This window comes from Emys orbicularis, chromosome 4 (genome assembly GCF_028017835.1).
Source record: "Emys orbicularis isolate rEmyOrb1 chromosome 4, rEmyOrb1.hap1, whole genome shotgun sequence".
Classification (NCBI taxonomy): domain Eukaryota; kingdom Metazoa; phylum Chordata; order Testudines; family Emydidae; genus Emys; species Emys orbicularis.
The window spans coordinates 143,121,446-143,137,258 of record NC_088686.1 but is presented as its reverse complement, the minus strand read 5'-3'; the positions used below and the strand labels follow the sequence as shown (position 1 = coordinate 143,137,258).

Here is a 15,813-nt window from a genome sequence, read left to right as displayed (position 1 = left end):
TGATTTACATGAGCTAAGGATCTGGCCTGTGGGTTTTTAAAGATCCCCGAAATATGTTTGCCCATTTTAGGTGCAGGTGGTAAAACCCTGTTAAATAGTTTAAAAATCTTAACAGTCCTGAAGTTCTGCAGTACGCCTGGATTTCAGAAGGAATTTTTAGCTACAGTTGGGCCCACATCATGTGTATGCTGAGAAATTTGAATCTGGATTCAGATTTTGACCACCCCCAAATTTGAGACAGAGCTGGTGATTTTGTTCAGGCCCATCGCTGATGTTGGGGGATGCAGGGGCTGAGGAGAATTTTTCTATCTTTACAAAAATATTCATTGACTCAAACACGGGGCCCCATCTGGCTCCTGATGAGCCAAATTTACACCTACTGACATCAGCTGAGGTTTCACAGGCAGTAGTGCCATTGAAGTCAAATGGGAGTCTTTCCATTGACTTTAATGGGAGCTAGATCGGGTCCATAGGGCAGAACTTGGCCCACTGTCTGCAACAGGAGCTGAAGTAGGTTCGCTGAGCCTGATTCTCCGCTTGCTTACACTGGCGTAAATCAGCAGCAACTGAGGTTGGCGCAGTTACCTCAGTGTAAAATGATCAAGGCATTTTCACTGGCTCTTTCTCTCAGTGCAGATTTGCAAGTATACCAGACTGGTTCCGCAGAGAATTCCTTTCTGCCACCTAAAGTCACAGAGTGTAGCTACACTGAGAGAAAGCTAGCTTCAGATCTCGCCTTCAGACAGCTTCGTCCAGTGGCACTTTGCTCCCTGTCAGCTGTTTCCTCAGAAGACCCTTTTGCTGGCTTATAATAAAAAGCAGCAGCACACAGAGAGACACACACAGAGCTGCCACTATGCTAAGAAACCCTGCAGACAGGAAGACTCATTAAGGAGCCTGTTGTCATTGTTCATGACTCTGAGCCTCAGAGGTAGCATTGGGGCCTTTTTAATTTGGGAGCCTGCTAGACAGGTACACGGAAGGCTGTCAAATGAAGGGGAAGGTGGGGAGATGGGCGGCTGGAGAAGTGTATTAAAGGGACTCCGTCCCTTACTTGCTATCTGCTCTATATTAGTAGCTGGGCTCTGATTGGAAAGACAAAGTCAGGCAAAAGCACAGAGGATAAAGCCAGCCCACTAGGTAGCTGCGCTCTGGTATCTGGTTCCCAGGTTACTGGATGGGAATGATGTGATTTTCATTGCCATGTTGGAATGACAGTGCTGGGAATTGAAGGGCTCTTAATGGGCACTGAATGGCTGTGCTGGAAGCCGGAAGGTCAGTCAAACATTCTCCATGGCCTCGAGGAGCTTAGCATGTCCCCCTGAGAGCCAGCTGAGCTACTGACAAGCAGCCACCCCGAGTGGGATTTTAGTTGCACTCTCTCCATTGGGGTAACTATCAGCTTGGGATATTTTGTAACCCTGTGGGTGGGAAGGGGCGGGGTCACATGCCAAATGGATTTTTTTTTAAAGCAAGATATATGCTGTTTCTCTTGCACAATCTCCTTTGGGCCAAATCCTGCTCTCACGCAGTGAACTTATTCGGCACTCACTCTGGACCCGACCAGCAAATCTCTCAAGCACATATTTAATGGGACTACTCGTTGATAAGCACATGCAAAAGTGCATTGGTGGCTCAGGGCCGAAGAAGAGCACTTGGCCCAGTGTATTCAGTTTAATTAAATGCAGCTAAAGAGGTTGTCCTTACTTTTCTCCTAAGTGTCCCCGTGTAAGTTAGAGACAGGTCCAGGTCTGAATTTCCACAAAGTTACAGGATGTATGAATCAGGCATGTCTCTGTTAGCAGCTCACCAGTGTCAGAAGCTATGATTCGTTCCTAACCACTATGGGCAATACTTGCCCCTCTGGAGCGTATGCTAGAATTTACACAGCAATTCCCACTCGTGGATCTCAAAGCTTGGATGCGTTTCATTATCCCCATTTTACAGCGGAGTTAAGTGACTCACTCAGATGGTAATTTAGTGACAGAACTGGAAGAGTCCAAGCTCCCAATCCCGTGCCCTGTTCACTAGCTCACACTGCCTTCCTTGCTGAGATAGGGATGAGGGGCCAGTTGAAGTTTCCTTCAGGACTCTCTGTATTTCAGAGATTAGACTGACCTAGCCATAAAAATTAGAAATTTATGTTCAAGACTCCTGCTTTCCAGCACTTTAATCACTGTTACCCTCTTTCTCATTGGCAAAACTAGATTTGATCATTTGCAAAGTTAGAAATGCTAAAATTAAAATGGGGGAAAGCGCAGGTGGGTTTGACTTCAGATGTTATTTTTTCCCTTCCATGTCTTAAAAAAAAAAAAGGCTTTTGTTTGCATAATTACATTTTGCAGCTGTTAGAGCTGTTACTCCCTAATGTGGGCTGTGCTTTGGGGCATGATTTGATCCACTGAAAATGGACAAGGAGACACTGAGCTTTGATATCAGCTGCTTCTCATTAATTGCGGTTGCTGGGTATATATCGCTAAGCTTTGTTAAAACACCCCAATGAGCCTAAGCTTAAGGTCCCTGTAATATTCATTAGCTTAGCAGACTGTGCAAACTATCTACATTTCTGTGCATGTGGGAATTACAGCTCACAGGCTTCCACGGGCAGCATGTGTTTGGTTCAACCCCCTCTTCTTTTACTGGAAAGGAAAATTTTGGAGAATGTGATTGGGGGCATCTGACATGGGGAAGGCTGGAGATAGGAGGCTCTGCACTGGGAGAGGAGGCTGCCAGGGGCCAGGAGTTCTGCATCTGGGGTTGGGGGGAAGTGTGTCTTGCAAAGGAAGGCAGTGATTGACCATCCCTGCCCACCCTCCTTCCCAGCCATCAGCAAGCGCTGCTCTGATTTCAAAAACTCTCTCTTTCTTTCCTCTCCCTGTCCCCAACTAGGTTTCCTTTGGATGCTCCTGAGCCTGACCTACCATAGGGGATGCCCCAATTCACCTTTGCTTGCTTCTGTGGGCTCCATGGCTTCTGCAAGAGGAAGAGGAAAAAAGAAGAGCCCAGCGCAGAGCAGGAGACGTCAGTGTGAGACTTGTCCCGGGTGTGTCACATTTACCCGCTCACTCACATCGCTGGATCCCAGCCCCGGTTTGAACTTGGTATGACACTTTTGCCCTTTGACTGAGATCCCATCTGAGGGGGAATCAGTCCCATTTCTGCTCTCTGATCTCTGTAACCACGAAGAGGCACCCATCACATCTGTGTCCCATGCTTATTTTGCTCCCCTGCTGCACTGGTGGGTGCGCAGGTTGGGAGTGAGGGGAAAGAAGGGAGTCACAGGATTGATGCTCCAAACCCTGGGACAGGAGGACCAGCGTGTTCATTTAACTCCTAAAAGCAAAGCTGAGTTTCCTACTCTTGACTGTCGATAGTTAATCCTCCAAGTGCAACTAGGGCCACAGGAAACAGGAAAGAAGAACAGTGAGAACTTTTGAGATTTCAAAATGTTTTCGTGTCCTGAATCGGGATGAAAAATTGAAATCTCAAAAACTTCCACTAACTGAAAAACTGGAGGGAGGGGGGCGGGGGAGAGGGGAGAACAGTTTGGATCAATTGTAATGTTTCATTTCCATTTTGAATCTTTCCCCTTTAACCTTTTTTGGGGGTCTAAATTTACTAACATTTCTGAATAAAACGTCGTTTTCCTTTGAAAAGCCAAAACTTTTTTCCAAACCTTTTTGACTCAGGAGATTTGTCGAAACTGCCTCAGTTTCATGAGAAAGGTGGGTGGGGAAATATCTTCTGTTCGACCAACTTCGGTTGGTGAGAGAGACGAGCTTTCAAGCTTACACACCACTCGTCTTCTTCATGAACAGTTTTGCTTTGGACAAATCGGCCTTTTTCAACAAAAAAAGAAGTTTTGCTGAGAAATTCTTGACCAGCTCTAATTGTGACCTCCACTAGGAGACTGCGGATCTTTGTTCCCTTCTAGTGGGTGGTCCATATAAGAGGCTTATGATTCTACTACTGATCCTAGTTAATGGCTTAGTCCTTTAGCTTACGTGGTAGCAGCTTGTGCTTTGAGTATTGAAGGTCTTGGGTTCAAACGCTCTGTTGCTCCAAGTGGAGTCAGTTATACACAGGGGCGCTGGAACAGTTTGTACAGTGGGGGGTGCGGAGAGCCATTGAACCAAACTGTAAACCCTGTACATGATGGAAACCGCTTCAAGCCAGGGGGTGCGGCAGTGCCAGCACCCTCAGCACCCCGAGTTCCAGCACCTCTGATTATACAACGCCTTTTGCACCTGAATAAATTTGGTTTCCTCCTCTCTTCCCTGTATAACAACCTCATTGGCATCCATAAGAAGATAGCCAGTTTCTTAGGGGACTTGAAAGGAGCCACTTCAAGTTTAGTAGGATGTTCTTGGTTACTGTAGCAGAGGGAATTCCAGCCAGGATCATCTAACCATCAGCACACAGCCCCCGTTAGCAACAATAGCTGTGACTGGGGCCAGGGAGGGGAAACGGGGAGTCCACGTCAGTGCAACATTCTCAAGGGGCAGGCTGTCTTGCTCAGTGTGGCCCTCCCACAGCGCTTGATAGATGAGCTCGGGAAGGTGTCCTGGCAGGAGGAGGTGCGCCTGGGATGTGAATGATGGGCTCGCTCGTCGATGTCAGCAGCGGGCCGAGGAGAAGGCGGAGGAAGCTGGTTAATTTGTGTTCACACGTTTATCCTGCAACTTCTCTCATTTTCTTTCTCCTCCTTCTTCTTTCCTAGAGACTTGCCTGGCTTGGAAAAAAGCTGAAGCTCAGAAATGACCCTTACAGAAGAGCCACAAACAGGCATTATCCTGGGTGCTATGGTGGTTCAGCACAGATCCCCAGTCTCAAAGGTGCTTGGCCTTGGACCACACAGCTATCCGTGGCAGAGAGAGATTTTTGTCCCTTTACTGGGTAAAAGTTTCATTCACGAGAAAGCTGTCCTTGTCTTGCTCGAATATGTCCCCCTGGACAGACTCTGAAGGAGATTTCCAAATCAAGAGCCAGGTCCTGCCCTCAGTTTCCCTGGAGTAAGTGGGCAGCAGGATTTGGCTCTATGTTTTTAAGTTGTCTCACTGGTGCACTGTCAACTGAAAATGAACAAGCTGTAGAGTATTTTTAGTATCTCCCAAGCAAATGTCTGTGTCTACAAGAAGCAGTTCCTAATGCCTCTGAGACATTTTGTGCTCAGATGTGCTAGATGCCAGCACGGAGAAACCCTTAGGAAGTGGTGCAAACACACTGGGCTTTGATTCTGCTCCCTCTTGCACCGATGCAAATCAGGAGTCACTCCACTGAAGTCAATGGTGTTAGCCCAGTGGGAGAGCAGACTCATGCCCCTTATGTGTCTATATTAACTATGGGAAGTGAATTTTGCAGTTGGTCCCTTTTCTATAATGGGCTTGAATCAAAATCCCTGAACTCTATGTGGAGAGAAGTTTGGAACTGGGATCCAGATCTCAGCTTTGGAGCTCAAGTCTATCTCTGGCATGTATGCGTCCTCCAGTGGTTCTCCGCCTTTCCCATAATGGGTGCCCTCTTCCAATCTAGCCATTTAGCAATCTGGGAAAGGCAGAATGGCCACGACCCTCTGACACCTGTTCATGTACATGCGGTGGGTCGCAACCCCCAGGATAAGAGCCCATGTTCTCAAAGAAATTCATGCAGCTGACAGTCTGGAAAATGCCAGTGTTCAAATCGTTAACCTTTTTTACTGGCACTGCCTCACCTAATCCAGGCATAGCCATTAGCGTTAGTGTAGTGCTACAGTTTCAAAGGTTGTCCCTGTTTTCTCCCTCCTTGTCTGTACGTCTTTCCTACCTGCTGTTAAAGCCATATGGAAATTCCCTGGGAGCTGTGCCTTTCAGGAGGTGTTGAAGACAGACTCTCCTCTTCAGGTACCCTAAAGGAGCCCCAGCAGTTGTCACTGTGGATCCAGAAAGTACAGCTATTTCATGGCCTGATCCAAAGAACATTGAGGTCAGTAGAAACTCTCCCTTTGATTTCAGTGGGTTTGGATCAGGACCTCACTCAGGAAGGTCTTCTTGTGGTAGTGTTGGAGATGGGCTTGAACCCAACCCTCAGCTCTGAACACCCCCCAGCCTTATGGCACTGGAAATCCAGATCCAAATTTAGCCCCTCAGACCCAGCTCTGGTTAATTCAGGCAGCCTCAACCCTTTCACTCCTGAATCCTTTGCTGCCACCTCCAAAATGTGCAACCCCTGAGGCTACTAGAGGTTTGCTCTTTCGATGGCGGTGACTAGAAGGGAATACCCGATGAGGATGGTCACACAGTATTTGTAGCCCTTTCAGTCAGAATAAACTGCAGCTGCTGCGGCTTTCGAGAACTGGTGGCAAGGCCTGAGCTGGGTGTATGACAGAGTCAGAAAGACAGGCTGTCAACATGACAGGCTGAGATGGTAGCTATGGAGATCTGAGGAGGGGTTCAAAATGGCTGCCTCAGGCAGGGCTGGTTCAGCCAGTATTGCAAAGCTAGTGGCTGTAGGGAGCCCTCATGAACCCCCTCCTGCCCCAGTCATCTCTGTATGGAAAAGCCAGTGGGAGGTTCCTTGCTCATGCTCCAGGGTTCAGTGGTGTGGAGTAGAAGCTGCTTTGAACTGAATGAGAACCGAGTGGGGACCACTTGGTCCCCCTAGAGAATTGGGGTGCCTCTCCCTTTAATATAACCCTGGTTAGGGTAAATTGCTGGCTCTCTGCCTCCTTCTGTGTAACAGAAAACCTCCATTCACTTGCTCCTCTAAGTCCCTCAACAAACCCATTGCACCAATTCTGGATACATCTCCTAAGGCCCGATTCCCACCATGGAATGGAACCAAGCCCTCAGAATCGGTCAGGGCAGAGGATGGGTAGTGGGAGAAGGTCATGTGCTAAATCAGGTGGATGAGGTCTGGGGAGGGGGACAAGTGAATGACGTTGCATGGAACTGTCAACAGGCCTTCACTGCAGCCAGCCAAAGGCTTTGGGGACAATGTTATTAATATTAAACAAAAAATAGTAATTGGGGCAAAACCACCATTTTTTTTTAAAGATCAAACATGGAGGATCAGGGGCACAGAGTGCCTGAGGGCGGTGGGGCCAGAGATTGTTAATGCTGTAACTCTGATGCAAAAGCTTGCCCGGTAGGGTCTCTGAGGAATGTTGTCTCCTGCTCCCCTTTAGGAAGGGCAGACAGGTAAATCTTTAGGGGCCAGATCCGTGGCCAGTGTAAATCAGAGGAGACTCATTGACTTCAGTGGAGCTATGCAGATTTATACCACCTGAGGATCTGGCCCCGAGAAGAATAAGTTGAGCTAACTCAGAAAACAAATCCTTTCCCCCACTTATAAAACTCACTGACCTTAAATTCCAGCGCTCAGACCGCTGCTGCGAGACCGGATTTACGCTTGACAAACAGAGCTGTGTGTGCTGGTGACAAGCTCTCCTTTTGGGAAGATTTGCTAGCTTGGCCGGCTACCAAAACCAACATGGCCATTATTTTATTGTCTTATCCGAAGGGTTTAGCGTGAAACCTCTGCCCAGCAAGGATGACCAATAAAAGGAGACACATGAGATCATCTCCTGGGGTATAAGAAGAGCAACGAACTAAGCGGCTTTAAATAATCTTCATCGGGTGCCAGTAGTCGGGGTTGCTCTAGGAGATGGTTGAATCACTTCAAACACTTCAAACACGAAACAGCTGGTAGCAGACCATAGCGAGGAGTCCAACTGCACCTGATCTTGCTTAGTGAGTCAGTCTGGAAAGTTCACATGCTGAGAAGCACTGTATTTTCCCCATGGAGCATGAAGAAGATACTCACACAAGGTGCTGTCTGGTTCATGCACATGAAGGATCAAGCATAGGGAAAGGACCCAACACTGAAAGCATTGGGGTCACTCCAGATATATATGGCCCAGATGTCGGGGGGGTTTTCTCAGTGAACTTTGGCATGTCTGAGCCAACTTGTGATGGTGACCATTTTGCTACTGCTTGATGCGTTACAGGAGCCCATCACTGGAGGCTGTTGGACTCGTTTTCATCTCATTTCAATGGTGGCAGAACGTTTAGCGGAAGACTGGCATTTAGGCTTAGTTTGGGTATCTAAATCCCCTAGGAGGTTTAGCAAATGGTCATGTTTAAATATTAAACATTACAGGCCAAATCTTGGGGTCTCTCACCCAGGAAAAGCTTTCACTGGGTCAACGCCTCACTGGAATGGAGCATTTTCAAATTCTATTGGCTCCAGAGAGAGCCGAAGGTGCTCAACATCCCTCAGGATATTGCCCCTTGACTGGGTGTTTTGCCTGAGTAAAGACTTCAGGATTTGGCCCTAAAATTCTTTCCGATCATTGACCCCATAATAAAGCAGAAGGAAAAGTGATGCAGAGGACGAACACTGCCCCTGAACATCTCTAGATGCCAATAAAGAAAACTGGCTACAGCCGTATTCTGGGTAGGGATATGCCTGTGCAGCTCCCACTGATGCCAATGGGAGCCCAATATATGTATCCAAAGCCAGGATACAGCTGGCTATTTCCTATCACGGTTCTGAGTTTCTGCACAGCAAGAAGTGCTTGGCAGCCTGTGAACTTTCACTCCGTTTTCTGCACTGAGCAAGGGGGCGGGGGGTAGTTGTTTTGACTCATCCCCATTCATTTTCATCAAGGTCAGCTCATCACCTCATGTGTAACACACTGTGAGCAGTTATAGCTCTCCATGGATACCAGAGACTATCTTTACTGGCCTTCTACTTTTACAGAGCCAGAAGAGTTACCTCTTTAGTGCAAGTGGCAGAGACTTGTGCATTTGGTGCTGATGGACACAAATTCAATCCCTATTTAGGACCAGTGTCTGTGTGGGTACAGCCCCTGTTCATCACAGCTATAAGCTATAGCAGCTATTCTGGCAGCAGTAGTTTGTCCCAACTGAAGATCAGTTGGCCACAAGTCCCTGAGACCTTTCAAGTCAGAGGCAGGAGATTTGCAGATGATCACAGTCTGTTTCCTTTTTAGTAAGTTGGACCCCATGTAAACTAAGAATACTAATGTTTTCTCCAGTGCGGCGAGTTTTAATTGTTTAATGGAGCACTAGGTGAATAGCCAAGGTTACTGTTGTGGAACCTAGGCTGCTATGAGCCTTTGATTATGGAGCCATCATGGCTTCATAGTTAAGGTTCCAAAATTAATACACATACCCTGAGGCTAGGTCTACACTACAGCGGGGGGTCGACCTAAGATACGCAACTTCAGCTACGTGAATAGCGTAGCTGAAGTGGCGTATTTTAGGTCGACTTACCTGGCTGTGAGGACGGCGGCGAGTCGACCGCGGCCGCGCCGCCGTCGACTCCGCTACCGCCTCTTGCCGCGGTGGATTTCCGGAGTCGACGGCAGAGCCATCGGGGATCGATTTTACCGCGTCTTCACTAGACGCGATAAGTCGATCCCCGATAGACCGATTGCTACCCGCCGATCCGGCGGGTAGTGAAGACGTGCCCTGAGACTCTGTAAAGAGCTAACAGCTTTATTGAATGTATCCAGCTTGGCTGGAGGTTTATACAGTACTAATTAAATGCTCCTGAAATGGGTCTTACGTAAAAACTGGTATGGGTGCTTCAGAGGTTTTCTCTCTATTGTGGTTGTTCCAAAATCTGGTCTGGATGGAGGAGGGGGATCTTTCCAGGACAATACGGTAACCTATTGAATATGTATTGTAGACCACCATATGTCTGCTGAATTTATCTCACCTCAAGAATTGCACCTGCCTCCAGCAAAGAGCTTCCTAGCTAGGCATGGATGAATATAGTATGTAAAATATATAGAGACAGACACACACATATATATATATAATTGAAAACGCAATAAATTACACAAGTACAATATGAATGTTTAAAAGCTCAAGCTGCAGTTATTTTTAAAGAGAACTTTCCATGTATGTGGATAGATAGCTCCCAAAGTAATAATATGTTATCCCCGGTGGCTCCAAGCAAAATTATTTGCTCCTGGCTTGACCCCTGTGGTGCTCATAAATGGCTTGTGGCGCTTCTTGATTCTCCTATCGTAATGACTTGACCTCTAGGTTGATGGCTGAAGGTTCCTTCATCCACACATCATTTCCCACCAGGCTCCAGCCCGGCGCTTTTCTGCAGCAAACCTGTCAACAATCTGAACTTCCAAGCAGTTTGCTCTTTGCTAATTGCCCAGGCTGAGCGTTGGGGCTGCCAACTAACTTCCACATGACAAGTTTGCAGTGGGCAAAAAGTTAGATTTTTTCCCCCCAGTGGCAGCATTTTATTAGGACACTGGACTCTTCCAAAACTGTGAAAGCTGGAAAGCTGACAGCTCTTGTCAAAGTACAAATGAGCTCCCCCTCTCTCTTTCTCTTCCTCACCCACATACTTGCACAAGCCCTGGCATTTTTTATAAGTATATATAAGAAGCATTTTGCTTCAGTGCCCAGAATTTCCCTTGTTCCCATACTTGTGTAACATGCTTTATGCTGCTTGTCCATCTGCCTTCCTCCTTTCCACCTCAGAGGTGACTGCATTTCAGTGGGGCTATAGAAATGTAAATCTTAATACTACTACTACTAATAATAAATTAACAATAATGACAAACTAATATAGAGCTATTCATCTATAAATCTCAAAGCACTTTACAAAGGAAGGGAAGCATCATTACCTCCATGCTACTGAGGGGGAAACTGAGGCTCAGAGCAGGGAAGTGACCTGCCCAAAGCCACCCAGGGAGTCAGTGGCAGAGGCAGGAAAATAACCCAGGTGTCCTGACTCCCAGTTGCCCTTGTGAAGCTCTTTTGGATCCTTTGGGTGAAAAGGGTGATGTAGAAAAATGTAAGGTTATTTCTCTCTTTTTATGACTCCCATCCACTTTATCACTCCCATCCACGCTGAAGTCTCTGTATAATTCTCCCCATTATAACAGGAGTCTTAACTGTAACGTAACTCCCCGGAACAGTTTCAAAGAGAAGAGTTCTATGCTAGCTACCATCATTGTTCCTCGGAAAATGAATGTTATGCTCCTGAAAGATGCATTTGTTCCCACCAGAAATAATCCATCTCTAATCCTATTACAGTGAAGGAAACCATCCAAGTTTCTCTAAATGAAAATGGAAGGATATATTTGAAACAGGCAAATCTGCTCATCTCTGCAATGCAGCAAGCACTGATGTGTGAAACTCCATTGCTACACACCCCACTGGTCACCTGCAGCCCTTGCCCATGACCAGCTTTCCAGATGACCCAGTGGGGACCTATGAACTTAGCAAGGTGATGTGCTCATGGGAATTTAGGAAACCAAATATGCAGCCCCCTTTCCCCATCCAATCCTTTCTGGGTAGTTGGCAAAATGTATTTAAGTTAAAGGGCCAGACGCTCCACTGGTATAAATCAGCATAGCTCCAATGACACCAATTTACCAGAGCTGAGGATCTGGCCCAAAATGTCTTGAAATTAAAAGGAAAACCAGCCTTGCTTGATCTTGACAGTAGAGAGTCTGTAGTAGTGCTGATGGTGTAGTCAAGGGGGAAACAGCTTTAATGATCAAAATAACCAGAGCGTTGCCTTGGGCTAACTTCCAACAGAGGCAGTGTATCCTCTTTGTAAATATTGGCCTACTTTGGAGCCAGAGAGTCTCCAGATGTTTATTTGCATGACAATAAGTGGGTAGGGGACCAAAAAATGGTGTGTGTGTGCGTGGTGGGGTTTCATCCCAAGTTGTTTTGTTTTTTATCAGCAGATGATCTCTTGACAGAGGTGGTCTTGCCAAGGGAACTTTCACTGCATTTATTTAAGATGAAGGAAATATTTGTGCAGTGAATTGGAAGAGTACAGAACATGCACAAAGAGTGAAGCCAAGAAAAAAGCTGCAGCTTGAACTCTTGACGTGTAACATATTCCTGAAAGTCTTACTGAAGATGTGCAAAAAGAACAGGGATATAGCCTAATCCAGCCTTTCTCAATCTGTGGGTCGGGACCCCAAACTGGGTTGTGACCCCGTTTTAATGGGGTCGCCAGGGCTGGCATTAGACTTGCAGGGCTTAGGGGCCCAAGCCCAAGCCCCACCATCTGGGGCCAAAGCCCAAGGACTTCATCCCTTAGTGGCGGGGGGTCAGGTCACAGAACCCCCACCTGGAGCTGAAGCCCTTGGGCTTTGGCTCCCCGGCCCAGAACAGTGGAGCTCGTTTTTTGCCTCCACCCCCACCCCCCATCTGGGGCAGCTGGGCTCAGGTGAGCTCAGGCTTCAGTGCTCCCTCCTGGGGTCATGTAGTAATTTTTGTTGTCAGAAGGGGGTCGCAATGCAATGAAGTTTGAGAACCCCTGGCCTAATCTAATTGGATACACATGCCCACGTGTCTATAATATATCAAGTTGGAATCTCTTTTTTTTGTAAACTCCACAATAGGATTTAAGTCTTCATTCCACCAGAACACTTCGCAAACACAAGCTTTTGGCATTTAATTGGATTGGAACAGTATCAGTGTTCTGTTTATTATAGCCAGAGTGATTTCTGCATTCCAGTGTGTATCCAATTTCTTTTAAGATTATCTAACCAAAGGTGCCCTTTTCTTTCTTGCACTTCTAGGGTGATATGGTGGGATTATGTTTTTTTAAATGCACTTTACTCCCCCATGTTGAGTTGGTGGCCCCAGTTATCTTGCTCTTTATGATTATGCACAGGAACATCTGTAGATAGTTAGGTGTGAAGAAATCAGACATCTGCACACCACTGTCTCGTCTGATACCTTCTGGAACTGACATGGTCCCCCAGTGAGTTCTTTGACCAATATTTTCAAAAGTGACTAGTGATTTTGGGTCCCCAGCTTGAGTCACTTTAATGAGTGCTGAGTTCCAGAGGGTGAATGCTCAGCACTTGCTGAAAATCAGGCTCCCATAAAGTGTCTCTAGATGGGCATTCAGAATCACTAGTCACTTTAGAAAATCCCTCCGCCCCCATCCCCACTCATCAGCAGAATAGCCTTCCTGGCCCATATCTTGCAGTCCTTTGTGTTGAGCTGAACAGGAATTTTGCCCTGAACAAAAACTGCAGGATCCGGACAGTTATTTGTATCTCTTCTTTAAGGGTAAAAAGACAGTTGGTTAAGTACAATGTATATTTATTGAATGTATCTGTATATAATTTGCACAGCCACTTTGTAAAGCAGGGTGACCACATGGGTAACATACTCATGGACTTAAACCACTGATAATTAAACAATCCTCACTATGAAGTTTATTATATGTATAGATTTATATATAGGGTCACATTTCACTCTCATTGATGCGGTGTAAATGCAGAGTCTGTCCGTGTGTTCAAATGTCTCAAACAAAACAAACAAACAAACAAACAAACAAACAAAAACGTGTAGTACAGAGATGGGCCTGAACTAACCCCTTGGATCCAAGAACCCCAAAACTTCCACCAGGTTTGGGGATATTGGAGGGGCCTCAGACCCATCTCTAGTGTAAGGGCATGTAACAAAAAGCAGAACAAAGCAAGGATATAGTCACAGAAGACGCAACGCTATGGCCCTGACTCACCCAGCAAAGCATATGCATAAATTTAAGCTTGTGCTAAAAAGCTTTGCTGGATTGGATCCTAAAATACAACGGGCCTAATTCACCCCTAATGTAACCCCATTGTTCTTCAGTGAAATGTACAGTTACCCAAACATTTAAAGGTACAGGACTGTCTTTGCAATCTATTAAGTGTCTCCCTATTGTCCTTTTTTCTTTCACTGTCTGGATTCCATCATAAAGGGACCGAACCAGACATGTTCCTCAGGAGTCTCCCAGCCTCAGTAGCCATAGAAACCAGCTATTTTTAGTCTGTTTTTCAAGATGCCAATAAATGACTTTTCTCTACTTTGGAAAGACAGAGGACCCGGTCAGCCTCATGTATTAATGCATGGTAAATTAGTGTCTTTAAAAAGCCATGCAAACTTCTTGTAAAGTACTGTATATTTAAGAAGAAAAATAAATGTGAAACTTGTTAATAGGAGAGTATATAAAAATGCACAGTAGATTATTCACTTGCTATTATATTTCCTATCTAAGAAAAATATTTGTAATACTTTTTAGAGCACACGCTTTAGAGTATAGATTTTATAGATGTCTGGAGATAAAGAGTATTTTTGGTATATGACATGTTTTGCTTTCGCCTTCTCAAGCTGCTTGCTTAATCCCTGCCCCAGACATACATTGGCAGTGTTTGGAAATTAAATCAATGCCTGTGAGAATGCAATCCTATTAAAAATCCCCAAACAATGACTTTGTTTTCTAAGATTTCATTCATGTTTGAAGCTGGAGGCTTTTTAAACAGGACTGAGAAACAAATTTGTATGATTAATTATCAGGCTGCATTTTAATGAGTGACAATGGCTTAGCATTCTACAGCCAAATTCAATATGCAAAGGGAAATAAATGTAGCGGGATAGAGGATCTGTTTCCTTGAGGGTTTTCTTAAAACCAGTCACATCTGCAGGAATTATTTAGGTCCCAGACTTGCAATGCAATGCAATGTAACGGGACAGACCTTTGCACCCATGCAGAGCCCCATTAACTTCAGTGGTACAATAATACTGGCACAAAAGTCCACCCACATACATCACATTGCAGGACTGAGGCCTTGGTGGTATTTTCCCACATGCTTGATATGACTTGATTAAAATTATGCATATATACCTTGTACAGTATTTTTGAATACCCTAATCTTATACACCCTTCCTACAGATCACACAAGCCTTGTGGTGGGAAAACTCTGGTAGGGCAATGGTGCTGTGCAAGCCACCCTTCATAGACTGTCTGATCCTGCAAAGGGCTGAATGTCTTCTGCAAGGTGCTGCTTGCCTCTCAGCTCCCACTGACTTCAACGGGAGCTGAAGGCACACTCTGTATCTTGCAGGAAGTACTGAGGATACCTTGCAGCATTGGCGCCATAGAAACACAGGGCCAGATCCTCAGCTGGTGTAAATCAATGTAGCAGGAGGATCCAGCTCACTCACTCCAGCATTGGTAGCTGGGCTAGGAAAATCATCCTGGAATCAGATCAATAAAACTCTCGCGCGTGATGATGACCAAAGTGATTTTCTTTATACACTTAACAGGTATCCTAGGGCTATATATACATGGAGCCCAGTCACTTGTGCTGTAACATATCAAGTTTACAAGACTGTATTATAAATTATAGATGCATATCATGTCTGTATCTTGCACTGAAATACCTGCCTATTGATCTGTCTCCTGCTGATTAATTTTCTTTACTGACTAGTCCCTTTTTTGGAAGCAGCTAACTGGCTTTGTTTCTGTTCTTTTGTATGTCTCTGAAATCTATGCACCTGGAGTAAGCACTTTCTTGTTCTAACTGTAAAAGCATGACTGGGAAAGCAGGTATGTTAACTGCTGTAATAAAGAGACTTTATAATATCCCTTTGCAGTAGATTAATTACATTTTCCATGCTGTTGATACTTCTTTATTATTACTGAGCTCAATTAATCGACACCAACAGGCTATTGCAAACATTACCAAGCAAAAGGAGTACAAACATGGCACTTACAGATGGTGGGAAAGAGAATACAAAGAGTAAGGTTGAAAGGAGAACATTAAAGAGAGTGCAAATGGGGTCATTTAGATTACGGTCAAAATTAATCATTTGCTCCTTATTATCTTGACTCATATGAAAACAAAATAAGGTGTCACTCAATCAACTTAATGGCAGATAACATTAAATCTAGAGGTCGCACCCTTTGTTGTTTATATAGGCCAACTTGTGCAAAGAAACACCCCTTCACATGCTGTGCATTTGGTAGCGAGGTGCAAAA

General features: G+C 45.4%; 1 protein-coding gene across 1 annotated transcript; it reads left to right on the top strand.

Annotated features, from left to right (window-relative positions):
- Window positions 1-2,929: 2,929 nt before the first annotated feature.
- On the top strand, window positions 2,930-3,031 carry BLACAT1 (BLACAT1 overlapping LEMD1 locus). The gene has a single exon (XM_065403049.1). The coding sequence runs from the start codon at window positions 2,930-2,932 to the stop codon at window positions 3,029-3,031; it is 102 nt and encodes a 33-aa protein (XP_065259121.1).
- Window positions 3,032-15,813: the final 12,782 nt, after the last annotated feature.